The 15873-nt window shown below is 37.8% G+C and overlaps 1 protein-coding gene across 1 annotated transcript in view; it reads left to right on the top strand.

The window, feature by feature from the left end:
* The first annotated feature begins 332 nt into the window (after window positions 1-332).
* The window catches only part of LOC127427391 (pseudokinase FAM20A-like), a 23238-nt gene continuing 7697 nt past the window's right edge, over window positions 333-15873 (top strand). Inside the window, exons 1-9 of the mRNA XM_051674984.1 lie at window positions 333-1369; window positions 8553-8746; window positions 10304-10354; window positions 11394-11472; window positions 13454-13546; window positions 14796-14911; window positions 15010-15190; window positions 15436-15545; window positions 15761-15842. Of these exons, the coding sequence (XP_051530944.1) occupies window positions 1023-1369; window positions 8553-8746; window positions 10304-10354; window positions 11394-11472; window positions 13454-13546; window positions 14796-14911; window positions 15010-15190; window positions 15436-15545; window positions 15761-15842 (1253 nt within the window). The 5' untranslated portion in view covers window positions 333-1022. The remainder of the gene's footprint in view (window positions 1370-8552; window positions 8747-10303; window positions 10355-11393; window positions 11473-13453; window positions 13547-14795; window positions 14912-15009; window positions 15191-15435; window positions 15546-15760; window positions 15843-15873) is intronic.

Raw genomic sequence — 15873 nt, 5'->3', positions numbered from 1 at the left:
TTTCATGAGATCAGGCTGTTGTTTTTGGGTCTTTTCTTCCCCTCCTGAAAACAAAATTGTTTTTAAATGACAAAGGACCTCAGAATCCAATTTCACAGCTGACCCACAAACGCACATTATGCAGACACATATCCAAATAAACGGCAGATGTTTCAGAATACCACAGTGGCACAGATGCAGTCTGGGAAATACCTTCTGTGCGTCCCATCAACCTCACACAGCAGTTTGTTGTGCTGTCTCAGTGAAACGTAAAAATTTGCTGCTCCCTCCCCAACTAACGCTTGAGGAAAAGAAAAACCCAGCCTTTTTATTTCTCAACTGAAAACATACACTGGCACTCAAACCTGCTTTCTGTCTCATTCCCATTTCTCCCTGCCTCTCCCCCCTCTCTCACTCTCTCTCTCTCTCTCCGCAGTTTGTTTTTCTGCATGTGTTTTTTGATCGGAGGCTGTGTCTACATGAGAAGTGGGATGGTGCAGTTGGAATGTTGCCCAAAGGCAAGGGAAGCATGCTGCTTTCACGCTCCAATCTGTGAGACAGCATGACAGCGTGGCTGAGGGCAAAGAAAACTGTGTCTTCAAAGCAACCTCTCGGTCAACTTGAGGAGCACTGCGCTCTCTGAGTCAGCTGTATAAGCTACTATGACAAAAACAAATGGTTCTTTTGAAAGGCATAAGTGGGGAACATACTGGTCTGGTCAGACTAGAAGGTGAAGGACCTGTTGATGAGCAGAAACAAGCACTCTGGAGTAAACGTCCATTGTCTTGAAATTAGAGGAGAACATCTCAAACCATCTTGAAGGAGAAGCACTGTGGAGTGAAAGTCCATCTGCTCCAAGTTAGAGGAGAACATCTCTGGGAGGTGGAATTTAAATCAGAACATCCAACACCATAGTTCTCTCAGAAATAAGCACTGTTGAGTGGAAGTTCATCTGCTCTAACTTCGTGGAGAACATCTCTGGAAGCTGGAAGGAAAACCTGATATTTCAACACTGCAGTTCATTTCGGCCACTCTCTGGAAATATGAGAAGAGATAGGTTACTGGTATCCGTCACTTTGATCACTCTCTTAGCGGCTGACATCCATTTTGTTCTTCTTCCCAGACTGAAATCCTGGTATCACCTTCCCAGAGAAAGCTGTGCATGCAGGGATGCCAATGGCACCATGGGGAATGGAGGAACCTCAACTGAACTGTGGATTTTGATCCAGAATTCCACCCTGGTTTCCACAGAGTATGGCTCCAAGCTGGATCGATTGTTCAGACACCCGCTGTACAACATCCATCTTCCAGAGCTGGGGCCTGATGAGCTGCTCCTGCAGCACGAGGAGCTTATGAGTTACTACAAGAGGAAAGTGAGCCGCTGGGAGATGTAAGCATCCCGTGTGGTCATGCTGGTTAAAGTGAGGCACTTATAAGTGAATTTTTAGAGGATTTAAAGGCAGAAATGTGAAGAATTGTTCTAGACAAATGAACTTCTAGTTATTTGTCACAGACATTACGTCATCATAGCAACAAAACATTGTAAAAATTGGATATAACTTTACATAGAAAAGATTAGTAAGAGATTTTATCACACTAAAATCATGTTAACATGCATATTGTTTACATCTTATAGCTTTACTTTTGAAACAATTAGTATATAAATGTTAACGAATTTGCCCCATTCACTTCCATTGTAAGTGCCTCACTGCAACCAAGATTTTTGCATTGTTTTTAAAAAAAGGAGGGACAAGTTAAAATGTATTTTTGTGGTAATTAGTATTATGCCACAAATGCTGTTGATTAAGTTTAACTTGTACTGAATCCAGTATATTCATTTAAGTGTGAACTAGTCCTTTAAAATCTTGTCTTCAAAACAGCTGTTGAACATTTCCACCCTTATTGCCTTACAGTTCATTAAACAAACATTGACCTTTTGTGAAAATGTTTTGTTGCTACATAACTACTGCTAGAGAAAAAAGCACTTGTGCAATTAGTCTTTTTGATTTAAAAAACCTAATAGTTACAGAGATACAGAGCTCTTGTATCAAGTGACAACTAGCCCCAGTCAATGTAGACTATAGTTTATCACTATTATATTACTATAAACAGACTGATGATACTGGAGGGAGCCAAAAGCAATGTGATTTTTACAACCTCATTACTTTAAGTTCATTTCAGTTATGAGAATGGGGAATATTATACAAGTAACATCAGTTTGGACATTGAGAGAGCCAACAGATAAGACAAGCTTCCTTTTAAAGAAGATAAAGTGACTAAATATTTTGTTTGCACTGAACTTTGTGTGAATTGCCAGAAGTGCACAGATCTATGAATGGGACTGCTCTAGATTGGGACAGGTGGAATTGGTTCATAACTTGCTTGGTGGAAGGTAACAATTTGGGGTCACAGGGTGAGTTTTACTCCATTACTGCCAGAGTAAGACACAAAAGAACAAAAATATTTGAAAAAATAATACTGGAATCTCTCTCTGTGCTTTTTTTATGCAATACTTTTGAATTGATTTTGATACTTTGGAGTCCAAAATGAATATTGAACACAGTGTTTTAATATGAGAGCTGAGGCTGTAATTTATTGCTTTATTATTAATTATTAGTGAGATTGATCATTATATTCTCTATATACAGGGTTGGGCTGTAACGGAATACATGCAACAGCACTACGTATTCAGAATACAAAAATAAAGTAAATGTATTCAGCCCCCATTATGTTTTCAAGCACCTGTGTTCAGAATACAGTTACTTTATAATAGGGTGACCATATGTCCTCTTTTTCCCGGACATGTCCTCTTTTTCGGACCTTAAAAAAGCGTCCGGCCGGGATTTCTACATTTGAGAAAATGTCCGGGATTCGGCTTTAGTTGCATTATGATGTGCATCTGGTCTGATACTTAATTGTGTGTGCGCGCATATTTGCATTGCTTTAACCCCTCTTTGTAAGTCCCGCCTTCTCGCACACCAATTGGTTGATTATAAGAGGCTTGCAGCAACTATTGGCCAAATTCCTGCCTGTCAATCTCTCCGCAAACGCACGAAGCACTGTTGTGTTCAGCATCAAACAGTTGCTTGACAGTAGCAGCAAACGAAAGTGCAAATTTACAGAAGATTTGCACAAAAAATTCCCATACTTTCATCCAGGTCGAGATCCGTGGGAAGCAGAACGTATGACATGTAAAGCTGGCACTTATGTGTCAGTTGCTAATAAAGGTGCAAGTGATTTAGAAGCACACATTAGCTCTGCGAAGCATAAAGGGTCAGCAAAAGGTGAAATTTCATTAGGTAAATTAACAGACTACATTTTGCGACCAGGTAAAATTATCACAATGCTTCATTTTCCATGGCCATTCAAAATAATAGTAATAGTAAATGAAGGTACACTCATGGCATCAATTTTTTTATTTTAGTACATGGACATTCAAAAGAATGTTGGAAATTTGTATTTATTTATATATATTTATGTTATGCTAATAGAGTGTCTTTTTCACTGTATTAAAGTTTGCATTCATAGTAACACTGTTTTGAACCCTATTATTATCTGTACCCTCAGATTAAATCCTGCAGGCGCCCCTGAATCGCGGGTTGTGTTTTTGGGATACTTTAAAAATGGACCGTGGTAACCAAAAGGTCTGATGGTAGGCATTAAAGAATGGAAATGCAACATCTTATTCATGTATAATGATTCTCGGATTAAATATCTGGCAACCGCACCTGCACATATTAAAAATCAGCGCACTGTCAGCTGTGCAGCAATATAAGTATAGTCAGCAACAAGGGCGTAGATTTGGCTTGAACACTGGGGGGGTTGCAGCGTGAAGCATTTCGATTTTTACAGTGTACTTGCTTGTTTCGATTATGGGGGGGGGGGTGGTGTTACCATTGTACTGGCAATAATGCTGTCCAACACTATTGAGTTAAATGGCAGCTAAGATGGGCAACACAAGTTGCATAAGGTCTCGCTGGGCAACATTTTGTTCTTTCGGAAGTTTGTGGGTCCAACTGTGGTCAACATCTTTGATTGGCGGGCATCTTTTGAGGGCAAAAATCACCTCAAAGGTTTTCTTGTCAAACATTGTAACTAATTTCTTTTTATGGATCTTGATGAGCCCATATGGTAAACACTCCTCTAACTGCAATGGTCTATACTCAGAGGCATGTCCAGATTGGTGGCATAGGGTGGCCCTGGCCCCCCTAGAATTTGATTGGCCACCCCTGGTGCCACTGTTTCCCAAGTCATTTCAATAAAACCAGGAAGAACCTTGTTAGTTTCAATCAAAGTGGGAAGTAGTGTCAAGAAATTACAGTTAACCTAGTGGACTCGGGGGGAAACACTGCGTACAGTCATCCGGTATGACATACGGTTTGAACGCGCACTGTAGATCGCGCTGAATGTCACATCCGTGCTACCACAACACGACATGCAGACATCTCTCCAAAACTGCACAGAACTACAGTATGTTTAATGTTACATAATCCTCTGTTCTAAAAAAATAAAAAAATAAAAATACAAACTATTTGGAGTCTTCTGTGTTTTGCAGTATTAACATGTAATAACAATTAATCAATTAACTAAATAACATTCAACTATTACAAATTCCTGAAAATGTATATCTTATTATTTTCGTTAGTATATATATATATATAATATAATTATTAATATCAGGGATGTTGAGTTACGTTTCATGCCACCCTTGAATGAGTCTGTGCCCCACATGCGGCACCTCAGTCAAAAAAGTCTGGATATGCCACTATCTATACCTTGTGAATTACGAGCACAAACACACTGATGAGACATAATGTGAGCATTTGTCCAGGTGTGAGTGCTCAGCCAGCACAGTATGGCAGCACTGATGAGTGTGGTAAGTATGGAAGCAGAGAGTCGAGCACCGAGAATTCAGAATTCATGCGTGGGCTCATGCTGGGATACTGCCACAGTAAACATTTCTCTCCATTATATTTGTCTTTTAACTAATTTCTCATCCACCACGATGTCAAGCTGATGCTTGTAAATGTCTTGGTGACAATTTCTGAGAACCAATGGCAAATATTTGTTGCAAATAGGATCAATATTCTGTAACATGGTGATTGTGTGTCTGCCAGTGCATTAAAGTCAACATGAAATCAAAATGGACAGGGCCGGATTAACATAAGGGCTAGTCGGGGCTGAAGCCCCAGGGCCCAATCACGAAGGGGGCCCTGTGATTGGCTGCAGAGGGCAGGAGTCCTTCATTGCTGTTGGTTGCATTCTTGATTGACAAGTCATAAGAGGTTTGTCTGTGTTTAAAGTTGAAAAGTGATGATTGGAACACTTGTCAGTCTTTTTTAATTAATTATCCAATGAAAATCACTTTTCAGTTTGCGTAATTACGCTGGGGATCGCCTCTTTCTTTTACCTGTTGGTATGCCGGAAATGGCTAGAACATGTAGAAATAGCGGAGTTCAAAAATGTTAAAAAAAGCGAGACAGCGGTCCGAACATCCGTGTGTACCATGTGCGCTCCAACTGACCTGAGAAAAATGTTCTCTCAGAATATTTCCGCAATAATGACATGTATCCTGTATTTCTTTTGGCTGCTTTAAAGAACTGGTGATGCCCGATTCGTGAAAGAATCATTCATTTGAGTCTGTACTTTTCAGTGACTTGGCCAAACGAGCTTGCAAAATGGTCTGAATCATTTCATCACTCAGTCTAGTTCATTCAGACCGCTCTCTCATGGAATCTTTTGGAGTGGTTTCTCTCTCAAATAACAGTATCAGGATATTTTCGAGCACAGGGAACAAACAGCGCTGCATAAAGTGGATATTTACCTATAGTACAATCAACTGAAACAAAAGGCTGCATTTTTGATAGGTAACTTTGAGAAACTTCAGCAAGTGCTGTGCCATGTGAACAAGGAGCTGTTCATCCTGAATGTGTTTTTACGTACGCTCATGCTGTTTTTCAGTTGTTTGTCATGTAAATAACGCTAGATGAATGTCTTTTGACAACTGTGTCACTTTTGTGTCTCAAGACACCTGCCTTCTGCTCTATTTGTTGCGCTGCATCTTGCTTTTTAAGCATGAGAACTCTTCTGACCAGTTACTGTCTTTAAGAAATGCTTTAGCCAATAGTTCCATGAATGCTACACATACGTGAGAAAACAAAAATGCTTCTCTCAAAGTCACCAGAATTTAACCATTTGTTGTTTTCACAAAGTTTTTTTATCTCACCGAGTGAGCATGCCCCTTCAGGAGAGCACTTCTTCTCAAAATGATCTTTAATTAAAAAGCGATTTTGGTCAACAATGGTAAAGGAGAGACTGAACCACCTGACACAGATGTCCCTGGAATGTGACATTGTTTGAACCATGGATTTTCATGATATCATCAAATTCTCCTCTTCTTAAGCCAGGAAAAATACTTTCTAATGGTAAGATCCCCTCTGCACTTCTTAAAGCAGCATATGTGCAAGAGTTGTTTTAAGAACCCTGTTTGCTATTATTTAATTTCTGGGGTTATTGTAATTATGTTGTACTTAATGTGTCTGGAATAGTTAGTATGCATACTAAATGCTGCTCTGTTGTGTACTTGACAAGCACTGCTTGTGTGAAATGCAGTTTTGTAAAAAAGAATAATTAAAAAAACTCTGTAGAAAACATTATGAAATAGGCCATAATAGGCCAAAGATAAGCCATGAGAGGGGCCCTTGGGGTAGATATATGCGTTCTTAATCCGGGCCTGAAAATGGACCCATTAGTGCCTACACTTAGTGCTTGCACAAAATTATCAAAACCTCATGGCCATGCCCACTGACTTTGTACATATGATGTATTGCACAGTCCTACGTAGTTTAATTTCGCATTTATGTAATGATGGTTAGAGCTATAATAACAAATGACAATTTAAAAAGAGATTCATTTCCATCTCGAGGGTGAACTTGACCTTCGGCTTCAATGTCTTCCTCCTCAAAAGAGCGGTAGTGTTTCAGTAGGGGAGTAGTCATATATATATATATATATACACACACACACACATTATACTGTAAATGAATATTTGTGGCTCATTCCCAGTTCTTAAGAAATAAAAAAATAAACTCTGATATACTAAAGAGACCCTTTACATTTCATAAAATCAATTTTGTCTCACACGTGGAAGCATATAAAAAGCTTATGGCAGATCGCTGAGGCTTTGAAAAATTATTGTGCTGTTTTTTCATCTGAAAGTCTCCTACTTGTGTAGACTTGTGCATGTTAAGGGAGCTCACAATACCTCTCTCAGTTGTTGACTTAGAGAGTGGAAACCAAAGGTGTTATTTATGCTCAGTTCATTCCAAGTGAAGCTTTTAAATATGTGGAAATAATGTGTTGAAGGCAAAGTGCTGAGAAGCTTAACCTTCAACCTATAAGTGAGTGATTCTATAAGTGGATGATTTTAAAGAAAAAAGAAAAACAATTGTTGTAGTTTTAAAGGATATTATAGCTTATTTATAGCTAATTTGGTAGGCTACTCAGTGACCACTTTATTAGGGACACCTGCATGCAAACTTATTCATGCGATTATCTAATCAGCCAATCATATGGCAGCAGTACAATTCATAAAATTATGCAGATACGGAACAGAAAGAACATAAAGCTGAGGCTGCAGTGGGCACAGGCTCAACAAAACTGGACAGTTAAAGACTGGAAAAACATCGCCTGCTCTGATGAATCTCGATTTCTGCTGAGGTACACAGATGGTAGGCCCACTGCAGCCTCAGTTTTCAGTTCTTGGCTGACAGAAGTGGAACCCGACAAGGTCTTCTGCTGTTATAGCCCAACCACATCAAGGTTTGACGTGTTGTGCATTCTGCAATACTATTTCTGTAACTGCTGATCTGCTGGGATTTTTATGCACAACAGTCTTTGGAATATACTCTGAATGGTGCCAAAAACAAAAAACATCCAGTGAGCTACAACAGCAGAAGACCTTGTCATGTTCCACTTCCGTCAGCCAAGAACAGAAAGCTGAGGCTGCAGTGGGCCTACCATCTGTGTACCTCAGCAGAAATCGAGATTCAACAGAGCAGGCGATGTTTTTCCAGTCTTTAACTGTCCAGTTTTGTTGAGCCTACGTTGTGATTGGTCAAGAAGGAGTTCGATAACATACAGGCTCAATTGCTCTTTCTGAGTATCCCTGATGGTCTTCATCAAATTTACCCAAATCTGAATATAAAACCTGAATCAGTCTATTAAAAAATTTAATCTGAATTTAACCATCTGAATTCGTGCCACATACATTTGAATTTCAAGTTTGATGTAATTCAAGTTCAAAACTGCAAATTAGATTTCAAGTAAACATGTTCAAATTCAAGTCCTAAAATTCAAGTTAGAGTCCCACTGGCACATATTTCATTCCATAGATCAAGGCCTTGATTGGATCTTTAGCCCCTAATAGAAGAATCACTCATGTATGGCAAGACAACTCTCATGTTTAAAGATCAGAGAGATTTTCATTTCAAAATCTGAAAATACAATCAAGACAAACGTTAATCAGAATAAAAGCCCAAACAATCTTCAAACTCAGCTCTCCTCTCCCTTAGACTGAAAAAGTACTACATCGAGGTGGCTGCGGCTTCAAACATCACTATACTTGATCACCCTGTGATCTTTGACCCTGAGGCCAGTTGGCTGCAATTTCATCTAGGGATCAACCGCTATGCGCTGTACTCAAGAGAGGACAACAGCATAGACAGACTGCTGCAGGATTTGAAGACGGCCACTGTCATAAGTGCAGGTGACAATTTTCCTCTGATTTTAGTGGGAAAAAAAGCTGCAAATCATAATATGCTAATGCAGTGTTTCATTGAACTGAACAATTGCAGTGTTAAATAAAATATGACATCATATATATTAAACCTGAGACCATCGCTCAGGTATTATTCCCAGACCTGGTGTGCTGCCTTGCTGACAACTGCTTACTTAGGCAGCTGCCTTCCAAGGCAGTTTTCTAACTGAAATGGAACCTCATAAGTGTCATCTACATAGACTGTAACTCCACACATCATACAAATAGCACTCCTCACTTAAAATGCATAGGAGACTTGACTCACATTTGTTTTTGATGAAGTTTGCCTTTAGCATGTCGCTAAGCTAACATTGCAGTCCTCTTATAAACATGAAAATACACAGCTCACACAGATATTGGGTAAAATAGCCAATTTAACAGTCTAATTGTTAATTAGATTTATCACTTTTTTCTGCACTTTTTGGTATTGAGCTAACTATATTTATACAATTATATATACATTTAAGATGTCTCTCACATTTGTTCTCCATCTTGGCTGGAGTTTTTCCATTTAGCTCATCGCAATGCATTATGGAATGACCCTCTTTATGAATACATGAGATTCTGCCTTTCAATCTTGCCAAAACAAGGTGCCTTACAAGGTAGCATGTTATCTTAACTTCCTTTTGGAACAGCCTTTATGGTGGGAGCATGGCAATGATGCCTTAAAATGGTGCTTATTAGATAGCTCACTAGGTTTTGGAATGGTGTACTCAATTGTACTTTTGCAATATTTGGAAATACAATTAAATAGGTTTGATACTGTTTATCAAAAAGTTAGCCTAATTTGTACAATACTAGTGACATGGTTATTGAGATCAAATATCTTAAATAAAGAAGCTGGGACATATGTAAGCGATAATGTACAGTCAACCAGTTATCGCAAAATAAACACAGACAGGGTGATCAGGTCTTGTATCTGCCTGAAGGGTTTTATTTTGCGATAACAACTGACTGATTGTAAATTATCCTGCTTATTACATGGCTACTAACCAAATATATAACATAATGGACATAAAATATTGATTTGCGTTGAAATTATTTAATTCTGTGACAAGAACAAAATCACTAAACAGCTAAAATCCACCTCTGGTTTTCTGTTGGTGTTTATTCTGTGCAAATGACTGTCTGACTGCTCATTATCCAGCTCATTAAAAGACTACTTACCAAATACATAAATAAATGCACATGAAACATTGATTTGAGTTGACATTATTTTATTAGCTAACTTGAAGAGATCGCATAGTGATCCAAGAATTAGTAAAGATGGCTTGCATATTCGCAATACCCGGATGAGCGTTCTGATACATGGATGTGTGTTTGTCACACAGAAATATCAGACCACTAGATAGCACCACTGACCAATCAGAACTGAGTATTTCAGAGAGCCGTGTCATAAGAATGAATATCAGACAAGTATTCTTAATCTAATTCTGAGAATTACTTCAAATTGATAAAGTTTATGCTGTTGTACAGTAACATAAAATATTCCATTGTGTCTGACAGATTACACTCAGGATGAGAAAGCATTAAAGGGTTCATGTGACTGCTCTCAAGGTAAACATTCATTTTTTTAAACTACTGTTTTACCCTTGATTATATGATTGCATTACCTTGATTACTAGGTCTATGAACAAGCTGAAACTAAAAGAGGCCCATCTTTATTTTAAATCCAACCTTTTGTATGTTTTTTTCCCAAGTTACAATCACAGTAGTTATCACAGTAAACAACTAGTTTGAATGCTGTAGATTTGAAGCTAACGAGTAAGACCAATACTTATAAGGCAGTGTTGTAGAGTTAACGGCCACCAACATCTAAAAAGCTGTTTGCAGCTTTACTTTGATTGCTTTCTCCGAACCCTTGGTATCAAAGGCATTGATGTCAAGTGAATAGCCACTGTGTGATGAAACCATTTTATAACCCTTTCAGAAACAAACAACCAAAATTTGCAAAAGGCAATCAGTCTAGAAGCGTCTCTTTATGACCTACCAACCAGTAAGTGTAGGCCATCATAGTCCCCTAAAACAACCAACCAACTCAAAACCACATCCACCACCTGCCCGTGAGCTCAGACAAATGAACCTAATGCTATTATTCTTCAGCATTGTCATTTTTAGCTTCTTAGCACTCAAATTAACTTCCAATGCATTCGTAGTTTATATTGGCTTGAATTTTTTGGTGTTGTTTTTCTGTTTTCGCTCATGACTTGTGTGCTATTTTGGAGTGTGGTTGAGTTTGTAAATTATTGATATGAACGAAGAGTGAAACTTAAAGAAGACATTCGGTATGATGTGGTTTAGGGTTGGTGGCAGCCTGCCATTGCTTCCCACAACCTCAGACAAAACAAAGGGAACACCACTGGCAGGGCGTAAAGTACACTGCAGGCACTTGTTATGGAAAAATCCCTCTAAAATTGACAATCACCGTTGAAAGGTCTGCCCCGGGAAACAAAAAAAAAACAAAAAATAAGATCTCATAGTTAAAAAAAATAATAATTTCTTCTCACAATCAGGTATTATACACTTACATGTATAAGATACATATATATTACAAAAGAAATATGACCATTTACTTCCTCTCTGAATATGCAATCAGTGGTTAAGCCAAGTGGTCTTCATCTGAAGTTGGCACTGAAGCTCCAAGACTTTGGCAAAGCTATGTTCAAGCCAATGAGGTAAGACTTTAAAGGAAAAATGTAAACTCTCATGTTGTTCACAACCCAAATTACTTTCTTTATTCTGTGGAACACAAAAGTTGAATTTTTAAAGAATATCCTGTCTGCTATTTTTCATATAATGAAAGTGAATGGGGAATGGGTCTGTCATGCTCCCAAAATGACAAAAAGCATCATGAATGTGTCATAAAAGAGGTCTATATGTCTTGTGCTCTATGTCCCAAGTCTTCTTAAAGGAAAATTCTGGGTTTAATCCAAGTCAAGCTCAATCAGCAGCATTTGTGGCATAATGTTGATTACCACAAGAAAATAATTTCATCTTTAAAATACTCACAGTTGATCATTTTTTTAAAAAAAAGTATAGACACAAGACATAAACAAAATGCATTTAAACATGATTTTAGTTTTATAAAATCGATTGCTAACCTTTCTGTATAAAGTAATTTCCAATTTTACAACTTCGTTGCCATGATGCTAAAACGACAGAAACAACGACGATATAAACAACTGTTCAGCTCAAATAATATATGAGTTTTGACAGAAGAATTAATGTAAGTGCTTTTATAAAATATTAAACTTCACATTTCTGCCTTTAAACCCGCCAAAAATTAGCCTCATTCACTTCCACTATAAGTGCCTCACTGTAACCTTGATTCTTGGTCTTAAATAATTTTTGTTGTAATCAACATTTTGCCACAAATGCTGTCGATTGAGCTTAACTTGCATTGATTCCTTTAAACCATACAATAGGTTTGTGTGTCAAACAACAATGACAAATGCCATTAGAGGCTCTGCGTCAGGTTCAAAGGATTAGTTCACCCAAAAATGAAAATTCTCTCATTATTTACTCACCCTCATGCCATCACAGATGTGTATGACTTTCTTTCTTCAGCAGAACACAAATTAAGATTTTTAGAAGAATATTTCAGCTCTGTAGATCCATACAATGCAAGTGTTTGCCAACAAAAATCACATAAAGGCAGCATAAAAGTAATCCATATGACTCCAGTGGAATCCATATTTTCTGAAGCAATATGAAAGGTCTGGATGAGAAACAGATCAATATTTAACTAAATTTTGTGTAGAAATTCTTCTCCCTGCCCAGTAGGGTGCGTATGCATGAAGAATGTGAATCACCAAAAACATAAGAAGAAGAATGTGAACGTGAACTGACTGAGCAGGGAGGAGAATTTATAGTAAAAATGGACTTAAATATTGATCTGTTTCTTACCCACACCTATTATATCACGTCTTAAGATATGGATTTAACCACTGGAGTCTTATGGATTACTTTTATGCTGACTTGTGTTATTTTTGAAGCTTAAAAATTCTGACACCATTTCACTTGTATTGTATGGACCAAAAGAGCTGAGAAATTTTCTAAAAATCTTAATTTGTGTTCAGCTGAAGGAAGAAAGTCACACACATCTGGGATGGCATGAGAGTGAGTAAACAGTGAGAGAATTTTCATTTTTGGGTGAACTATCCCTTTAATGTCGATGTTTGGTCAGGATACGCGCAGAAATCAAGGCTGTTTGGCATACTATTTGTCATTTCACACGACTTCTGAAGTCCATTTTAGAGCTCCGGAGGGGAAGATTATAACTGAGTTACATCTTAAATTTTATTGTGTTCCTCACACAAATCTATTGTATGACTTCAAAGACGTGGAATTGAGCATACTGACAACATTTATGATACCTTGATTGTGCTTTTTTTTTTTTTGCCATTTTAGTGCTTGAATGCCCCAGTCCCCTATCACTTTCATTATATGAAAAAGAACTACCAGAACATTCTTTAAAAATTCACCATTCATGTTTCACGGAAGAGAAAAAGTCATATTGGTTCAATGATGATATAATTTCCATTTTGGGTGAACTGTTCCTTTAAGGGAAGGCCCATGTTATCCAGATTTACCAATTACTAAGTGTTTTGTTTATTTGGTACAGTAACTAACAGAAATGGTCTGTCTTGATTTCAGACAGGAGCGGCACGAAGAGACCCCAGAGAACTTCTTCTATTTTGTCGACTTTCAGAGACACAATGCTGAGATTGCGGCTTTCCATCTTGACAGGTGGGGTGAGACAAACATTGGTGAGAGTCACCACAGTGAATGCTAACAGACAGACAAATGGATTTACTTGCAGCCTCAAGGGTATGAATGAATTATACTTCTGATCTGTTATGAGTAAACTGATGAAATCCCTCAGGCACCAGCCAACTCACTGGGATACTCTACATCCTTGTTTCGGCCTGATGAGACAATGAGGTTCAGATTAGTCTCACCAAAGCATATTTGGTGTGTGGTCTATTTTGTCAGATTGTACACTGATGAAACCATTGGGCAGACTGAAACAGACAGAAATCACAGGGTTTAGATTCAGCAAAGACATTTAAAGGAATATTCCGGGTTCAATACAAGTTAAGCTCAGTTGACAGTATTTGTGGCATAATGTTGATTGCCACACAAATTACTTTTGAATCATCCCTCCTTTTCTGAAAAAAAGCAAAAATCGAGGTTACAGTGAAGCACTTACAATGGGAGTGTAAATGTAAAATTGGCTATAACTTTACACAGCAAAAGTTAGTAAGTGATTTTATCAAACTAAAATCACGTTTACACGCATATCCTTTATGTGATGTGACTACACTTTTGAAACAGTGAGTATTTTAACATTCAGAAATTGGCACCCATTCACTTCCATTGTAAGTGTCTCACTGTAACCCAGATTTTTGCTTTTTTTTAAAGAAAAGGTTGTTGTTGTAATCAATATTAAACAAATGCTGTTGATTGTGCTTAACTTGTATTGAACCCGGAATATTCCTTTAAGACTGGGATGTTCTCTTGAAGAATGTTCCTGATCTGAGCTCAATATATTGAATGATATAAGCAGGCCACCACTCCAACCAGTTAAATCAAAGAAAAATTACTAGTCAAAAATCCTAAAGCAATTCTAATTGAATTTCTATCACATTCTGGAACCAGTTTTAAAAGGATCAAATAGGAATCCTCCAAGAATCTACAAAATTTTTTATAAGATTTTAGTGGTAATGAAATTTCAATTATTTTCAGAAATTATTTATTTATGTATTTCCATTTGGATGATAGAAGCTAGGTGAATACTTATTTGATCCTTTAAGGATTGCCTCCAAAGTATGGTAGAATACCCATTTGCATTCCATTAGGATTTGTGGACTAAGGATTTACCGAAATGTATGTTTAAAAATATGATTTTGAGATTGTTGCTGCAGCTTTATTTTAATATTTAATGCTGACTGAGATTACAAGTCATGAATGTGCGACCTATGTGTATTGTGTGTAGAATTCTGGACTTTAGGAGAGTTCCTCCTGTGTCGGGGAGATTCGTCAATGTGACCGGTGAAATCTTGTACATAACTCACAATGAGGACCTGCGTAATGTTTTCTTCACCTCTCCAGGTGGGAACTACTTATTACTTAGATTTTAATCAAAATAAAGATTACATTTTTGGTTTTGTTTGAACTCAGTGTGAGTTGTTTTCTTTTTCTCTGACCAGCCAACAACACGTGTTTCTTCGCTAAGTGTTTATATGTGTGCAAGTCGGAGTATGCAGTGTGTGGTCACCCTGATCTTCTAGAGGGATCCATGTCTGCCTATTTACCAGGCCTGAGCATTGCCCCCCGTATCTCCATCCCTAACCCCTGGATACGATCCTACAGTTTCACCGGGAGAGAGGAGTACGCTGCGACTTTCATATACACAAAAATAGTCTCACTTCTACCTGACTTGCAAAAAGGCTTGCTTGTAAAGTTAACATGAAACAACATTCACAATCCATTTTACTTCCATTATATGATGTTTTTCTGGGTGAAACAGCATATTGGAGCTATCCAAACCATGGAGAATTATGTCATGCTCAGAAAGGGTTTAAAAGTTCAGATGAGTCCTACAGATTGAAACAATTAACACTTTTTCTTTACAGGTGGGAGGTCAATCCATTCTATTGTGACACAATCAAAAAACGTTATCCCTACAACTCTGGAAACAGACTGCTCAACATTATTGACATGGCAATATTTGACTTTCTCACAGGCATGTAAACACACTTTCACTTTCCACATAAAAAGCCACACAGAATTAGGCCTACTGTGTAACTTTGTAAAACTTTTTCAGACTCTGCAATAAAAGAAATGCATCGGTTATGGGTTTTGCACCAAAACAAACAATAAGGAAAACTTCAATGCCAGAGTTACATAAGCCAACGTCTTCACCACTGAGGGAAAATAATCTTTCCTTTTATGTTGTAGGAAACATGGACAGGCACCACTATGAAATTTTCACCAAGTTTGGGGATGATGGTTTCCTGCTACATTTGGACAACGCCAGAGGGTATGTGCTCATCTGTATTGAATCCTTTTTG

This window comes from Myxocyprinus asiaticus, chromosome 36 (genome assembly GCF_019703515.2).
Source record: "Myxocyprinus asiaticus isolate MX2 ecotype Aquarium Trade chromosome 36, UBuf_Myxa_2, whole genome shotgun sequence".
Lineage (NCBI taxonomy): Eukaryota > Metazoa > Chordata > Actinopteri > Cypriniformes > Catostomidae > Myxocyprinus > Myxocyprinus asiaticus.
This window is presented reverse-complemented; position numbering and strand designations above follow the sequence as displayed.